At 40.0% G+C, this 13,198-nt stretch overlaps 1 protein-coding gene across 1 annotated transcript in view; it reads right to left on the bottom strand.

The window, feature by feature from the left end:
• The window catches only part of LONRF2 (LON peptidase N-terminal domain and ring finger 2), a 44,026-nt gene extending 41,702 nt beyond the window's left edge, over positions 1-2,324 (bottom strand). The window contains exon 1 of the mRNA XM_059134518.1: positions 818-2,324. Coding sequence (XP_058990501.1) covers positions 818-1,499 — 682 coding nt within the window. The 5' untranslated portion in view covers positions 1,500-2,324. The remainder of the gene's footprint in view (positions 1-817) is intronic.
• Positions 2,325-13,198: the final 10,874 nt, after the last annotated feature.

Here is a 13,198-nt window from a genome sequence, read left to right as displayed (position 1 = left end):
AAAAATAATCAGCCTGCTAAGTGTGGATATATTGGCTGCAAAAATAGTACAGAATACTTGTTATATAACGCAATTTCATTGCTGTACTTCAACAAAGAATCCCCCAGTTTAAACACAGGTGCACCCGCTAAAAGGGAAAACCTTAACTCTAAATTTAAATTTAAAATAAAATGCATAATGACTACTACAGCACACAAGATTCTTTTAGTAACAAAAAATTAAACCAATTCTTCTTGGCTAGTGGTTTAAATCACATACAACCTGTAGCAACCTGGTCTTTTAAACTACACATTCTTAACAGGTGGGGGGAGGGGACAAAGAGCCTGGTGGTGGTCGCAGATTTTATTTTTTAAAAATTAAACAGAGACACCAGTTAATACAACTATCTAATAAGCTAATCACCTCATAACAACATCTAATGCACTTTGAGAGAGAATGTGCAAGTAATAAAAGCAGAAGGGGATCCTTCCTGAATTCTTTAGCTGAAACCCCCAGAGCAAATCCTCATCACCAAGGCCCTCCGTTTGTGCGCCTCGACGGTGTTAGTTATTTGCATTTTCCTGCGGGACAAATAAAAATACTTGATCATCCTCTCACTTCTAGATGGGAGTGAAAGGCAGGCTTGGCCTCGCAGGTTCTGCCAAAGACAGGACTACGGAGGCCCAGCTGGCCTCTGACACCAGCCACCCCGGTTGCTGTCTGACCTTACCATCTTCGGAAGAAAACAGCCCCTAAGCCTAAACAAACCTCTCCATGTCCACCTCTGCTACTCGACAGGTGGGCAAGGCTGGCGGGCCAGCTCCCAAGGCCGACTTACCCAGATCCAGAGCCTGGTCGCTCCTGAGCAGCGCGGCCTCGGGCTGCTGCTGGCGCTGCAGAGTCCGCGCCTGGCCCGCCAGCCTGCGCACGCGACACTCGGCCGGGAAGCACTTCTCCAGCAGGCCATTCAGCACCACGTTGACTCGCCGGGCCTGCGGCCGGGCCGCCCCCGACTCCACGCAGCGCTTGCACACCGTTAGCCCGCACGGTAGGGTCACCGGCTTATGGAGCAGCCGCTGGCAGCGCGGACAGCCCAGCAGGTCACGGGGCGCGACGGGCGCAGAGGCCGGCTGCTCCTCACGAGGCTCCTCGGGGGCGCGGCCCGGCCTCCCATCCTGCAGCCGCCACTCGCGCCGGCCCAGGGCGCATGCGAGGCTGCCCACCAGCTCCCCTAGCTCCTCGGGCCGCAGCGCCCCGAGCCGCGCGGCGCCACGGAACGCACCCAGGGCCTCGGGTAAACGGCGCGCGCGAGCCAGCGCGTCCCCCAGCCGCAGGCACAGGCCGCGGTCGGGCTGCGCCAGCCCGGCCAGCATCGAGCGAAAGAGCTCCGCTGCCATTTCATACTCTCCGGCGCGGAAGGCCTCGTCGCCCTTCTCCAAGCGCTTGGCGAACGGCTCCCCGCAGTCGCAGCCGGGGCACTGCGGCGGGGGCGGCGGCGGCGGGACCGGTTCGGGACTCATAGCTGCGAGGCTGCGGCGCTGTAGGCCCGGACGGAAGAAGCCTAGGCGAGAGGATGCTCCGCTGCCTGGGGCCGGGCGGCGGGACCGCGGCCGCCGCCTTCGCAGAAAGCCACGCGCGTCTGGGGGCGGCCGCTCGCGGCCGCGGCTACCACTGGCGGAGGCGGGCACAAGGCTGGGGCGGTGTCCCCCGCGCGGCGTGGGAGGCCAGTCCCGCAGGGCCACGACCCCACCCGGGCGGGGGCAGGGCAGACACAGCCCGAGTCCCCGCGCAATCCGAGCGCCCTCCTCGCCACGCTCGCTTATGTAACCCAGGCCGCCTGTGAGAACGTGGCAACCCCCTCCCCACGTCCGCGTCGCCTGGAAACGCTCTCCCTCCTGGTCCCAGGGCGGCCGGGCGCGCGTGTGCGTGCGCGTTCGCCTACACGCGCCCTTCGCCGCGCGCTCTCTTCCCGCCGCCACGGCCGCGCCCGGAACAGGTGTCGGGTGCCGGCCCCGCGCCCAGCTCTCCTCTAGCCGAGGCAGTTACAAAGCACGTCACGAATTTGATTCAGGAAACTCTCTTAGGTGACAGGAGAGCCTGAATGGGCACTGAACAGATCTCCAGCAAGCTTCCTAATGGAACTCTAAATTTTGCGCCGGACATTTTAGGATTGGAATTTAGAACAGTAGTTTTTGTTTTGTTTTGTTTTTTTTTTTAAGATTTTCTTTATTTATTTGACAGACAGAGGTCACAAACAGAGGTCACAAGTAGGCAGAGAGGGAGGAAGGGAAGCAGACTCCCTGCTGATCAGAGAGCCAGATGTGGGGCTCGATCTTTGGACCCTGGGATCATGACCTGGGCCGAAGGCAGAGGCTTTAACCCACTGAGCCACCCAGGCGCCCCTAGAACAGTAGTTTTAATAGAGAGCCTAAAGAAATCCTGTGCTAGGTGCTGGGAGGAGGAGTCTGAGAAATGGCAATTGTACTGCGCCCTAGATTTAGAAAAGCAGAAATAGGATTTTTAAAAATGTCTCCTGACTTGGAGTACTGCAGACAGAAGTTGCTGGAAAGAAGGAGTTAAAAGCTAGATTGGTGTATGAGCAATGGTGTCCTGTCTGTGCTCATTACCCAGCTTTTAGAATTCCTCACTAGACCTGGCCTATTGTTTCTCTATTGTTCCACCGTATATATTCTATGTATTTGAATGCAATTAAATGCAATATGCCAAAATCTGTATGTTCGTTATGTCAAGTCGAAATTTCTTTATTCTAAATTTGTGAGGCTTAACATTAAAGCTAGTGACTAAGAAAATATAAAATACCTTAATCAAATCTGGTTGAGGGGAAGGGGAAATGCCTCCTCCTTAGGTGAAGAGAGAAAAATTAGACTATTTTACAAAGGGAAAAAAGAGACAATTTTGGCCAACCTTCTAGTCCTATAATCAATGCAGGGTACATCCCACGACTTCCCAGCCCCTTCCATGAATGATTTCCAAGGTCACAGCGCGCGAAGGTCTCTATTTTGACCAATAACAGTTACAGTAAAGTAGGTTTTGATGTGTTTCTCATTACTGAATTATTCCAAACTCTCTTTTTAATCACTTTTGAGTTTTTAAATCTACTTTTATACAGTAACAATTCATTTACTTGAAGGTTGCTTATTTAACAAATTCACAACCAGCAACAGAAAGCTAGGAGAAAAAAGCTGAGAAGTTAGTACTACAAAGACCATACGCTAAAGATTAACACATCTTTCCATTTAAGTCTGCTCTGATTTGTCTCAGTGATGTTTTGTAGTTTTCAGTGTACAGATCTTATACTTTTTTTCACACTTATCCTTAAAATTTTCATAATTTTTGTAATAGTGTAAATAGCATTGTTTTTTAAATTTCAATTTCTGCTTGTTGCTAGTATATAGAATCCAATTATTCATTCCATAGGTTACTTAGAGGTATGTTACTTAGTTTACAAATATTTGAGATTTTTTAGGTAGTTTTCTATTATTGATTCCCATTTTCAATCCACTGTGGTCAGAGAACATACTTTCTATGACTTGACTATGCTTAAAATTTACTGAGACTTGTTTTATCGTTCAACTGTGTAATATATTAGTAAATTGTCCAAGTGCACTTGGAAAGAATGTGTATTCTGTTGCTGGGTGGAATGTTCTATATATGTTAATCAGTTGGTTGGTAATACTGGTCAAGTCTTCTACTTCCTTACTGATGGTCAGTATATATGGTTTACTGATTGTTGGCAGAAGGATATTGAAATTTCCAACCATAATTATGAATTTATTTCACCTTACGGTTTTATCAGTTTTTGCTTTATATATTTTGAAGAATCAGTATTAAGATGTCAATTCTCCCTAAATTGATTTATGAATTCAAATCTATCTCAACCAAAATCCCAGCAAGCAGGAACTTCTGCTCTGACCTCAATTCTAGGAGGAAGGACTATTTGGCAAAGTGGGAGTGATGTGAACTTGCAAGAAATTCTTTGTTAGAGTGAATTACAGACAAGGAAAAAGAAAGTAGTATTATTTAGCATGTACCTTAAGTCTTAAAAAGAATATTTCATAATTTCCAAGGAAAAGATAATCATGAATTATGATGAAACTTTATAACAGAAAGAAGACTCGTAAACATTAATTTCTGCCAGTGTATTATTGTTATTATTTTTTCAGTGTTCCAAGATTCATTATTTATGCACTACACCCAGTGCTCCATGCAATACTTGCCCTCTTTAATACCCACTACCAGGCTCACCTATCCCCCTACCCACCTCCCCTCTAAAACCCTCAGTTTGTTTCTCAGAGTCCACAGTCTCTCATGCTTCATCTGCCCCTCCGATTTCCCCCAACTCACTTTTCCTTTCCTTCTGATGTTCTTCCTTATGCTCCACAAGAAAATGAAACCATATAATTGACTCTTTCTGCTTCACGTACGTATTTCACTCAGCATAATCTCTTCTAGTCCCGTCTATGTTGATGCAAAAGCTGGGTATTTCTGATGGAGGTGTAATATTCCATTGTATATATGGACATTATCTTCTTTATCCATTCTTCTGTTGAAGGACATCTTGGCTCTTTCCCACAGTTTGGCGACTGTGGCCATTGCTGCTATGAACATTGGGGTACAGATGGCCCTTCTTTTCACTACATCTGTATCTTTGGGGTAAATATCCAGTAGTTCAATTACAGTGTCATAGGGAAGCTCTATTTTTAATTTCTTTTTTTTTTTAAAGATTTTATTTCTTTATTTGACAGACAGAGATCACAAGCAGACAGAGAGGCAGGCAGAGAGAGAGGGGAGGAAGCAGGCTCCCCGCTGAGCAGAGAGCCCGACGCGGGGCTCGATCCCAAGACCCTGGGATCATGACCTGAGCCGAAGGCAGCGGCTTAACCCACTGAGCCACCCAGGCACCCCTCTATTTTTAATTTCTTAATGAATCTCCACACTCTTTTCCAAAGTGGCTGCACCAACTTGCATTCCCACCAACAGTGTAAGAGGGTTCCCTTTTCTCCCTATCCTCTCCAACACTTGTTGTTTACTGTCTTGTTAATTTTGTCTGCCAATGTATTGTTAATTGAGGTCACAGTGGCAGTGGGAATTGAGGGTCGGTTCAGATTACACCCAACTTCACATGATGTTTTAGACTGTAGCTTTCATTTTGAGTGAAGCGGAATGCCATTGGAGGGTTTTAAGCAGAGAGCTGACATGATTTGACTTACATTTGAAAATGTTCACACTTGTTGTTATGTTAACCTATAGCAGGTTATTGTACAACCTCAATAATAATATAAGAAACTTATACTTCCACTCTCCATCCCACCTTTTGTGCTATTCTGTCCTAGATTTTTTTTCTGGGAAAAAAAAAAAAACCTTCATTTTGCCTTTTATTATTTTTAGTGATCACAGAATTCTAAGTAGAATTACTTTCTTTCAGCAATTTTAGAATGTTTTCCATTGCTCTGGCTTACATAGTTTCTGATAAGAAATCTATGATTATTCTTTGTTCCTCTTTAGGTAAGACGTCTTTTTTTTCTTTTGATCACTCTTAAGGTTTTCTGCTTAACACTGTTTTCAGGAATTTGATGTGTCTTACTGTGTTTTTTGGAGGGTAGTTATTTTCCCTTTTTGGGTTCATTGAGCTTCTTAGACTCAATGAATGTATATAGTTTAGATCAAATTGGGAAATTAGGGAGCCATTATTCCTTCAAATATATGTTTCTGTCCCTCCTTTTCTCCTTCTAGTAGTTCAAGTACAGTAGAGTACTTGATATTATCCCCATAGGTCACTGAGGCCCTGTTCATTTATTTTCAGTCTTTTATATCCCTGTGCTTCCTTTTGGATAGTTTTTTGGATACTCTATATACATTTTGGATACTATTACCATCTACTGTTATGTGTTTAAATTCACTAATCTATTCTTTTGCAGGATCTAATCCATACATTTTTTCCTATCCGGTGATTTTTTCTTAATTTTCAGAGTTTTTTTGCCCCTTAAAGAATGTTATGCACTTATTAGAAGTGAGAGCTACAAAGGATTTTTTAGGACATAGTTTATGAGATGATACACAATAAAATATATTCATTAAAAGCATAAATTAAAAAATAAAACCGAAATTATACAATTTGACCTCAAATTTTAAAATGCAAAGAAAAATGACCAGCAGAAAATATTGCAAATATTAAGAATGGGTGTTGTTCCCAGGAAACAGGATCATATGAGTACTCTAACTGTTTCTCTGGTCTCCTTATACTGTTACTACTTTCAAAACTTCTACAGAGAGCATTATATTGCGTTCAAAGTAAGAATGACAATCCCTTTTTATTTATTTAATGATTTGATTTATTTGAGATAGAACAAGAGTGAGACAGAGAGAGCGTGCACAAGCAGGGGGAGCAGGAGGCAGAATGAGAAGCAGGCTTTCTGCTGAGCAGGCAGCCTGATACAGAGCTCAATCCCAGGACTCTGGGATTATGACCTGAGTTGAAGGCAGACGCTTAACTGACTGAGCCACCAAGGCGCCCCGACAATTCATTTTTTAAAAAGCAGTACAAAATGGCTGAGCCATCCAGGTGCCCCATATTACCATTCTTTATCTATTTATTTATTGATGGACCCTTGGATGCTTCCATAGTTTGGCTATTATAAATAGTGATGCAATAAACATAGGAGGGCAGGTATCCCTTTGAATTAGTATTTTTGTATTTGGGGGGTAAATGCGCACTCGTGCAATTACTGGATTGTAAGGTAGTTCTATTTTTAACTCTTTCAAGAACCTCCATACCATTTTCCATAGTGACTACATGGGTTTGCATTGCCACCAGCAGTGCACAAGGGGTTCCTTTTTCTCCAAATCCTCACACCAATACCTGTTGTTTCTTGTGATGTTGATTTTAGCCATTCTGACTGGTATGAAGTGATTTCTCATTGTAGGTTTGATTTGTATTTCCCTGATGATGTGTGATGTTGAGCATTTTTCATGTGTCTGTTGGACAGTGGGATGACTTTTTGGGGGGCAAGTGTTTGTTCATGTCTTCTGCCTATTTTCTAATTGGATTGTTTGGTTTTGGGGTGTTGAGTTGCATGAGTTCTTTATATACTTTGGATACTAACCCTGTATCAGATATGTCATTTGTAAATATCTTCTTTCATTCAGTAAATTGTCTTTTGGTTTTGTTGTTTCCTATACTGTGCAGGAACTTTTTATTTTGATGTTGTCCCGATAGTTTATTTCTGCTTACCTCAGGAGACATATCTTTAAAAAAAAAGTCGCTACAGCTGATATCAGTGAAATTACTGCCTGTGCTCTCTTCTAGGAATTTTACGTTTCATGTCTCACATTTAGGTCTTTAATCTGTTTTGAGTTTATTTTTGTGTGTTTTTTAAGAAAGTGATCCAGTTTCATTCTTTTACATGTAGCTGTCCAGTTTTCCTAACACCATCTGTAGAGGAGACTTTCTGTTTTCCATTGGATATTCTTTCCTGCTTTGTCAAAGAATAATTGACCATATAATTGTGGGTATATTTCAGGGTTTTTCTATTTTGTTCTATTGATCTATGTGTCTATATTTATGCCAGTATATTACTATTTTAATTACTACAGCTTTGAAATATCTCTTGAAGTCTAGAATTTTGGTATCCTCAGTTTTTTTTTCTGTTTTTCAAAATTACTTTGGGTCTTTTGTGTTTCTATACAAATTTTAAGATTGTTTATTCTAGCTCTGTGAAAAAATAATGTTAGTATATTGATAGGGACTGCATAAAACGTGTAGATTGCTTTGGGTAGTTTAGACATCTTAACAATATTTGTTCTTCCAACCATGAGCATGGCATGTCTTTCCATTTCTTTTCATTGTCTTGAATTTCTTTTGCCCAGATTTTATAGTTTTCAGAGTGTAGATCTTTTACCTCTTTGGTTAAATTTATTCCTAGACATTTCATTCTTTTTGGTGCAGTTGTAAATGGGACTGTTTACTTACTTTCCCTTTCTGCTGCCTCACTATTATTGTTTAGGAATGCAACAGATTTCTGTACATTGATTTTTTATGTTGTGACTTTACTGAATTCATTTATCAGTTCTAGTAATTTTTTGGTGGAGTTTTTACGGTTTCCCATATATAGTATATCATCTGAAAATAGTGAAAGTTTTACTTCTTTACCAGTTTGGATACTTTTATTTCTTTTTATTGTCTAGTTTTGTGGCTAGGACTTCCAGTACTATGTTGAATAAAAGTGGTGAGAATGGAAATCCCTGTCTTGTTCCTGACGTTAGGGGAAAAGCTCTGTTTTTCCCCATTGAGTATGATGTTAGCTGTGGGTTTTTCATATAAGGCCATTATTATGTTCCAGTATGTTCCCTCTAAGCCCACTTTGTTGAAGGTTTTTTATCATGAATGGATGTTGGACTTTGTCAAATACTTCTTCTGCATCTCTTGGAATGATCACATAGTTTTTATTCTTTCTCTTATTGATGCAATATATCACATTGATTGATTTGTGAATATGGAACCACGCTTGCATCTTGGGAATAAATTCCATTTAATTGTGGTGGATGATTTTTTTAATGTATTGTTGGATTTGGTTTGTTAGTATTTTGTTGAGGTTTTTTGCATCTTTGTTTATCAGAAATATTGGCTTGTAGTGTGCTCTCTGCCTCTTTCTCTCTCTCTTTTTTGGTATCTTTATCTGGTTTTGGTATCAGGGTGATAATGGACTTGGAGAATGAATTTGGAAGTTTTTCTTTTTTCATTTTTTGTAATAGTTGGGAGAAGAATAAAGATTAACTCTTCTTTAAATATTTGGTATCATTGCCCCTAAAAGCCTTCTGATCCTGGACTTTAGTTTGTTGGGAGTTTTTTGATTATTGATTCAATTTCATTGCTGGTAATCAGTCTGTTCAAATGTTCTTTTTCTTCCTACTTCACTTTTGGTAGGTTATATGTTTCTAGGAATTTACATATTTCTTCCATGCTGTCCAATTTATTAGCATATAATTTTTCATAATATTCTCTTATAATACTTTATATTTCTGTGGTGTCTATTGCTAGATCTCCTCTTTCATTTCTGATTTTGTTTATTTGCCCCCCCCCCCCCATCTTTTTGATGAGACTGGCTAGAGATTTATCCATTTTGTTGATCTTTTCAAGGAATCATCTACTGGTTTCATTGGTTTCATCTACTGGTTCTATTGGTTTTTTTAGTTTCTGAATCATTTATTTCTGTTCTAATCTTTATTATTTCCTTCCTTCCGCTGATTTCAGGTTTTGTTTGTTTTTTTCCTAGCTCCTTTAGACGTAAGTTTAGGTTGTGATTTTTGTGATTTTTCTTGCTTCTTAAGGTAGACCTGAATTGTTATAAAATTCCTTCATAGAACCACTTTTGCTGCATCCCAAAGGTTTTGCTCCATTGTGTTTTCATTTTCGTGAAATTTTTATTTCTTCTTTGATTTCTTGATTGACCCATTCATTGTTTAGTAGCATGCTATTTAACCTCCTTGTATTCGTGCTCTCTCCAGATTTTTTCTTGTGGTTAATTTCTAGTTTCATAGTGTTGTGGTCAGAAAAGATGCATGGTATGACTTCAATCTTTTTGAATTTGTTAAGACTTGTTTTGTGGCCTAATATGTGATATATTCTGGAGAATGTTCCATGTGCATTTGAAAAGAATGTGTATTTTGTAGAAGTTCTGAATGTATCTGTTAAATCCATCTGGTCTGGCATATCATTCAAAGCCATTGTTTCCTTATTGATTTTCTGTTTGGATGATCTGTCCATCCAGGTAGATTGATTATTGAAGTCCCCTACTACTATTGTGTTACTATATATTAGTTCCTTTATGTTTGTTATTAACTTTTATGTATTTGGGTGCTCCTATGTTCGGTATATAATTTCTATGTCTTCTTGTTGGATTGTCCCCTTTCTTACTACTTAGTATCCCTCTTTTTCTCTTGTTACAGTATTTGTTTACAGTCCATTTTGTCTTATATAAGTAATGCTACCCAAGTTTTCTTTTGACATCATTTGCATGATATGTGTCTTTTCATCTCCTCACTTGTAGACAACATATAGATGGGTCTTATTTATTTTATATTTTATATTTATTTTATTTATATTTTGCCTACTCCATCATCCTAAGTCTTTTGATTAGAACATTTAGTCTATTTACATCCAAAGTAATTATTATTTTTTTAAAATAATATTTTATTTATTTATTTGACACAGAGAGAGAGAGATCACAAGCAGGCAGAGAGGCAGGCAGAAAGAGAGGGGGAAGCAGGCTCCCTGCTGAGCAGAGCCTGATGTGGGACTTGATCCCAGGACCCTGAGATCACGACCGGAGCCGAAGTCAGAAGCTTAACCCACTGAGCCACCCAGGCGCCCCAAAGTAATTATTGATAATATGTATTTATTCCCATTTTATTACTTGATTTGTGGTTGGTTTTATAGTTTTTCTCTGATCCTTTCTCCTCTTGCTCTCTTTCATGGTTTGTTGGCTTTCTTTAGTGATATACTTGGATTCCTTTCTCTTTATTCTTTGCATATCTCTTACTGGTTTTTGATTTGTGGTTACCATTAGGTTTATATATAACATCTTCTGCAAGTTGCTTCTGTTTTATATATATATATACACATATATATATATATATATTCTGTTTTATAACCCTATATATAGGAGTATATATAGAGTTATATATAGGTTATATATAACCCATATATATATATGAACCTATGTAAGGTTATATATATATACATATATATATCTTGCAGAAGTTGTTATATATAACCCTATAATAGGTCATATATATACATGTATATGTATATATATACATATGTATTTATGTTATAAATATACATATATATGTATATATATAACCTTATACAGGTTCATATATATATATAAAATCTTTTATATATATAACCTATATATAGGGTTATATATAACAACTTCTGCAAGTTTTGATGGTTGCTCAAGTTTGGACCCATTTCTTACTTCTCTCCCTACCCCATGTTCTAGGTTATGGTGTCATCATAACATCCTTTTGTTTTTATGAATTCCTTGACTGATTTTTACAGAAATACTTATTTTTACTGCTTTGTTTTTTACTTCTCATACTCTCACTTTTGGTCTTTCCTTTCCACTTAAAAGTCCCCTTTAATATTTCTTGTAGGACTTATTTAGTGGTCATGAACTCCTTTAGCTTTTGTTTGTCTTGGAAACTCTTTATGTCTCCTTCTTTTCTGATGATAGCCTTGTTGGGTAGAGTATTCTTGGCTGCAGAGTTTTTCCTTTCAGCACTCTGCATATATCATGCCAAGTTCTTCTGACCTGAAAAGTTTCTGCTGAAAAATCTGCTGAAAGCCTTTGGGATTTCCCCTTGTATTTAACTGTCTTTTCTCTTGCTTCCTTTAAAACTTTTTCTTTATCACTACTTTTAATTATTGTGTGTCATGTGGATCTTGTTGGGTCAGTTTTTTTAGGGAGAATCTTTGTGCCTCCTGGATCTGGATATCTGTGTCCTTCCCCAGATTAGGAAATTTTTCAGCTATTATTTCTTCAAATAAATTTTCTACTCCCCTTTCTCTCTTCTTCTTCTTCTGGGACTCCTATATTATGAATGCTATTATGTATGATGAAATTACAAATTCCCTAAGACTATTCTCAGTTTGCATAACTCTAATTTGCTCAGATTTATTAATTTCCAATTTTCAGTCTTCCAGGTCATTGATTCATTCCTCTGTTTCATCTAGCTTTCTATTTATTTCATCAAGTGTATATTAAAGTGAATTTATATCTTCTTCATCTCTGACTGGTTCTTTTTTTTTTTAATCTCTTTATAAAGGGTTCCACTAATGTCCTCCACTTTTTCTCAAGTTCAGTGGGTATTTTTATGATCATTACTCTAAAATCTCTATCAGGCGTATTACTTATATCATTTTCACTTTGGTCTTTTGTTGTGGTTTGGTCCTGTTCTTTCACTGGGGAGATATTCCTCTATCTTCTCATTTTGTCTAACTCTATGTCTATTTTTTGTGTATTAGGAAAGTAGGTTACATCTCTTGCCCTTGAAAGTAATAACTTTATGAAAAAGAGGTCCTGTAGTGCCCTGCAGTGCAGTGTGTCCTGTTCCCCAGGGAATGGTACTTCAGAGTGATTCCTGCGTGTGTTGTTCATGCCCTACTGTTTAGTTCTGGCATATTTACCCTTCAATCCAGTTGTCTGGAGAGGCTCTCTTTGCCTATTGTGAGCAGTGTTTGTTCCCTGGCTAAGTGGAGTACATTTTAACAAGATTTGTGCTGGTCGGCTTACAAAATGAGACCTGTTACCACTGCCACTGGAACTAAGGCCGTGCCAAAACTGCAGGTGGGAAGTCAGGGTGCTGGCAAGTTTTTTGCTGCTTCTCAGGTAGGAACCCTGCAGCACCAGGACTGAGGCAAACATGACTGGGAAGTGGGGATCTGCTGAAGCATCATGGGGGGCTAACTTGGTGTAAGCAAGTCAGGTAGGAAATATTGGTGCCATGTTGGCTCCCACAAGTGGTACTGTGTTTGTGCTTGGGGGCAGAGGAGGGAAAAGGTGCCTGACAGTTCTTTTGTTCCTGGAGGGGTCTTCCTGTGATTCCTGCCTCTCTGGGCCACCCTCCGAGATGAGTAAACACTCTCCCTCCAGTCTGCCCATCACATTTTTTCAAACTGCTTCTTCCCTGCTATATCTCTGCCATTTGAATGCTGTCTCCTTAACAATGGGGTCTCAGATTCTTAATGCCCTGTAGACTCACCCAGACCGAGCCCTCTAATTTTTAAAATTCTAGGCCCTAAGTCCTGCTGATTATAAGAACTCATGAGATTTGGCCCCTCTCACTTTTCAAAGCCAAATGTTATGGGGATTTGTTTTCCCAGTGCAGACTCCCTAGTGTGATAGTCTGTTTTGCCCTTCTCCATGCCACTTGCTCCCTACACACCACGGACCGCCACGGTCCATTTCAGTCCCAAACCATATCTTCCTCTTCCTACTTTCCTTGATGTAGCCTCTTCTCTATTTGTGGAGTTTGTTCTGCCAGCCTTCAGATCATTTTGGAGGTTATTTTGGAGTTATGTTCTATCCATGGGACAAGTTAAGTTTAGGGTCCTCTCACTCCACCATCTTCCCTACCTCTCACCCCCACCCCATCTAGTAATCTCAAGATTGTTTTTAATATCTAGAAATTCCAT

Source organism: Mustela lutreola, chromosome 9, assembly GCF_030435805.1.
Source record: "Mustela lutreola isolate mMusLut2 chromosome 9, mMusLut2.pri, whole genome shotgun sequence".
In the NCBI taxonomy this organism is placed as follows: Eukaryota; Metazoa; Chordata; class Mammalia; order Carnivora; family Mustelidae; genus Mustela; species Mustela lutreola.
Note: the sequence above shows the minus strand (reverse complement) of the source record. Positions and strands in the feature narration are given on the sequence as shown.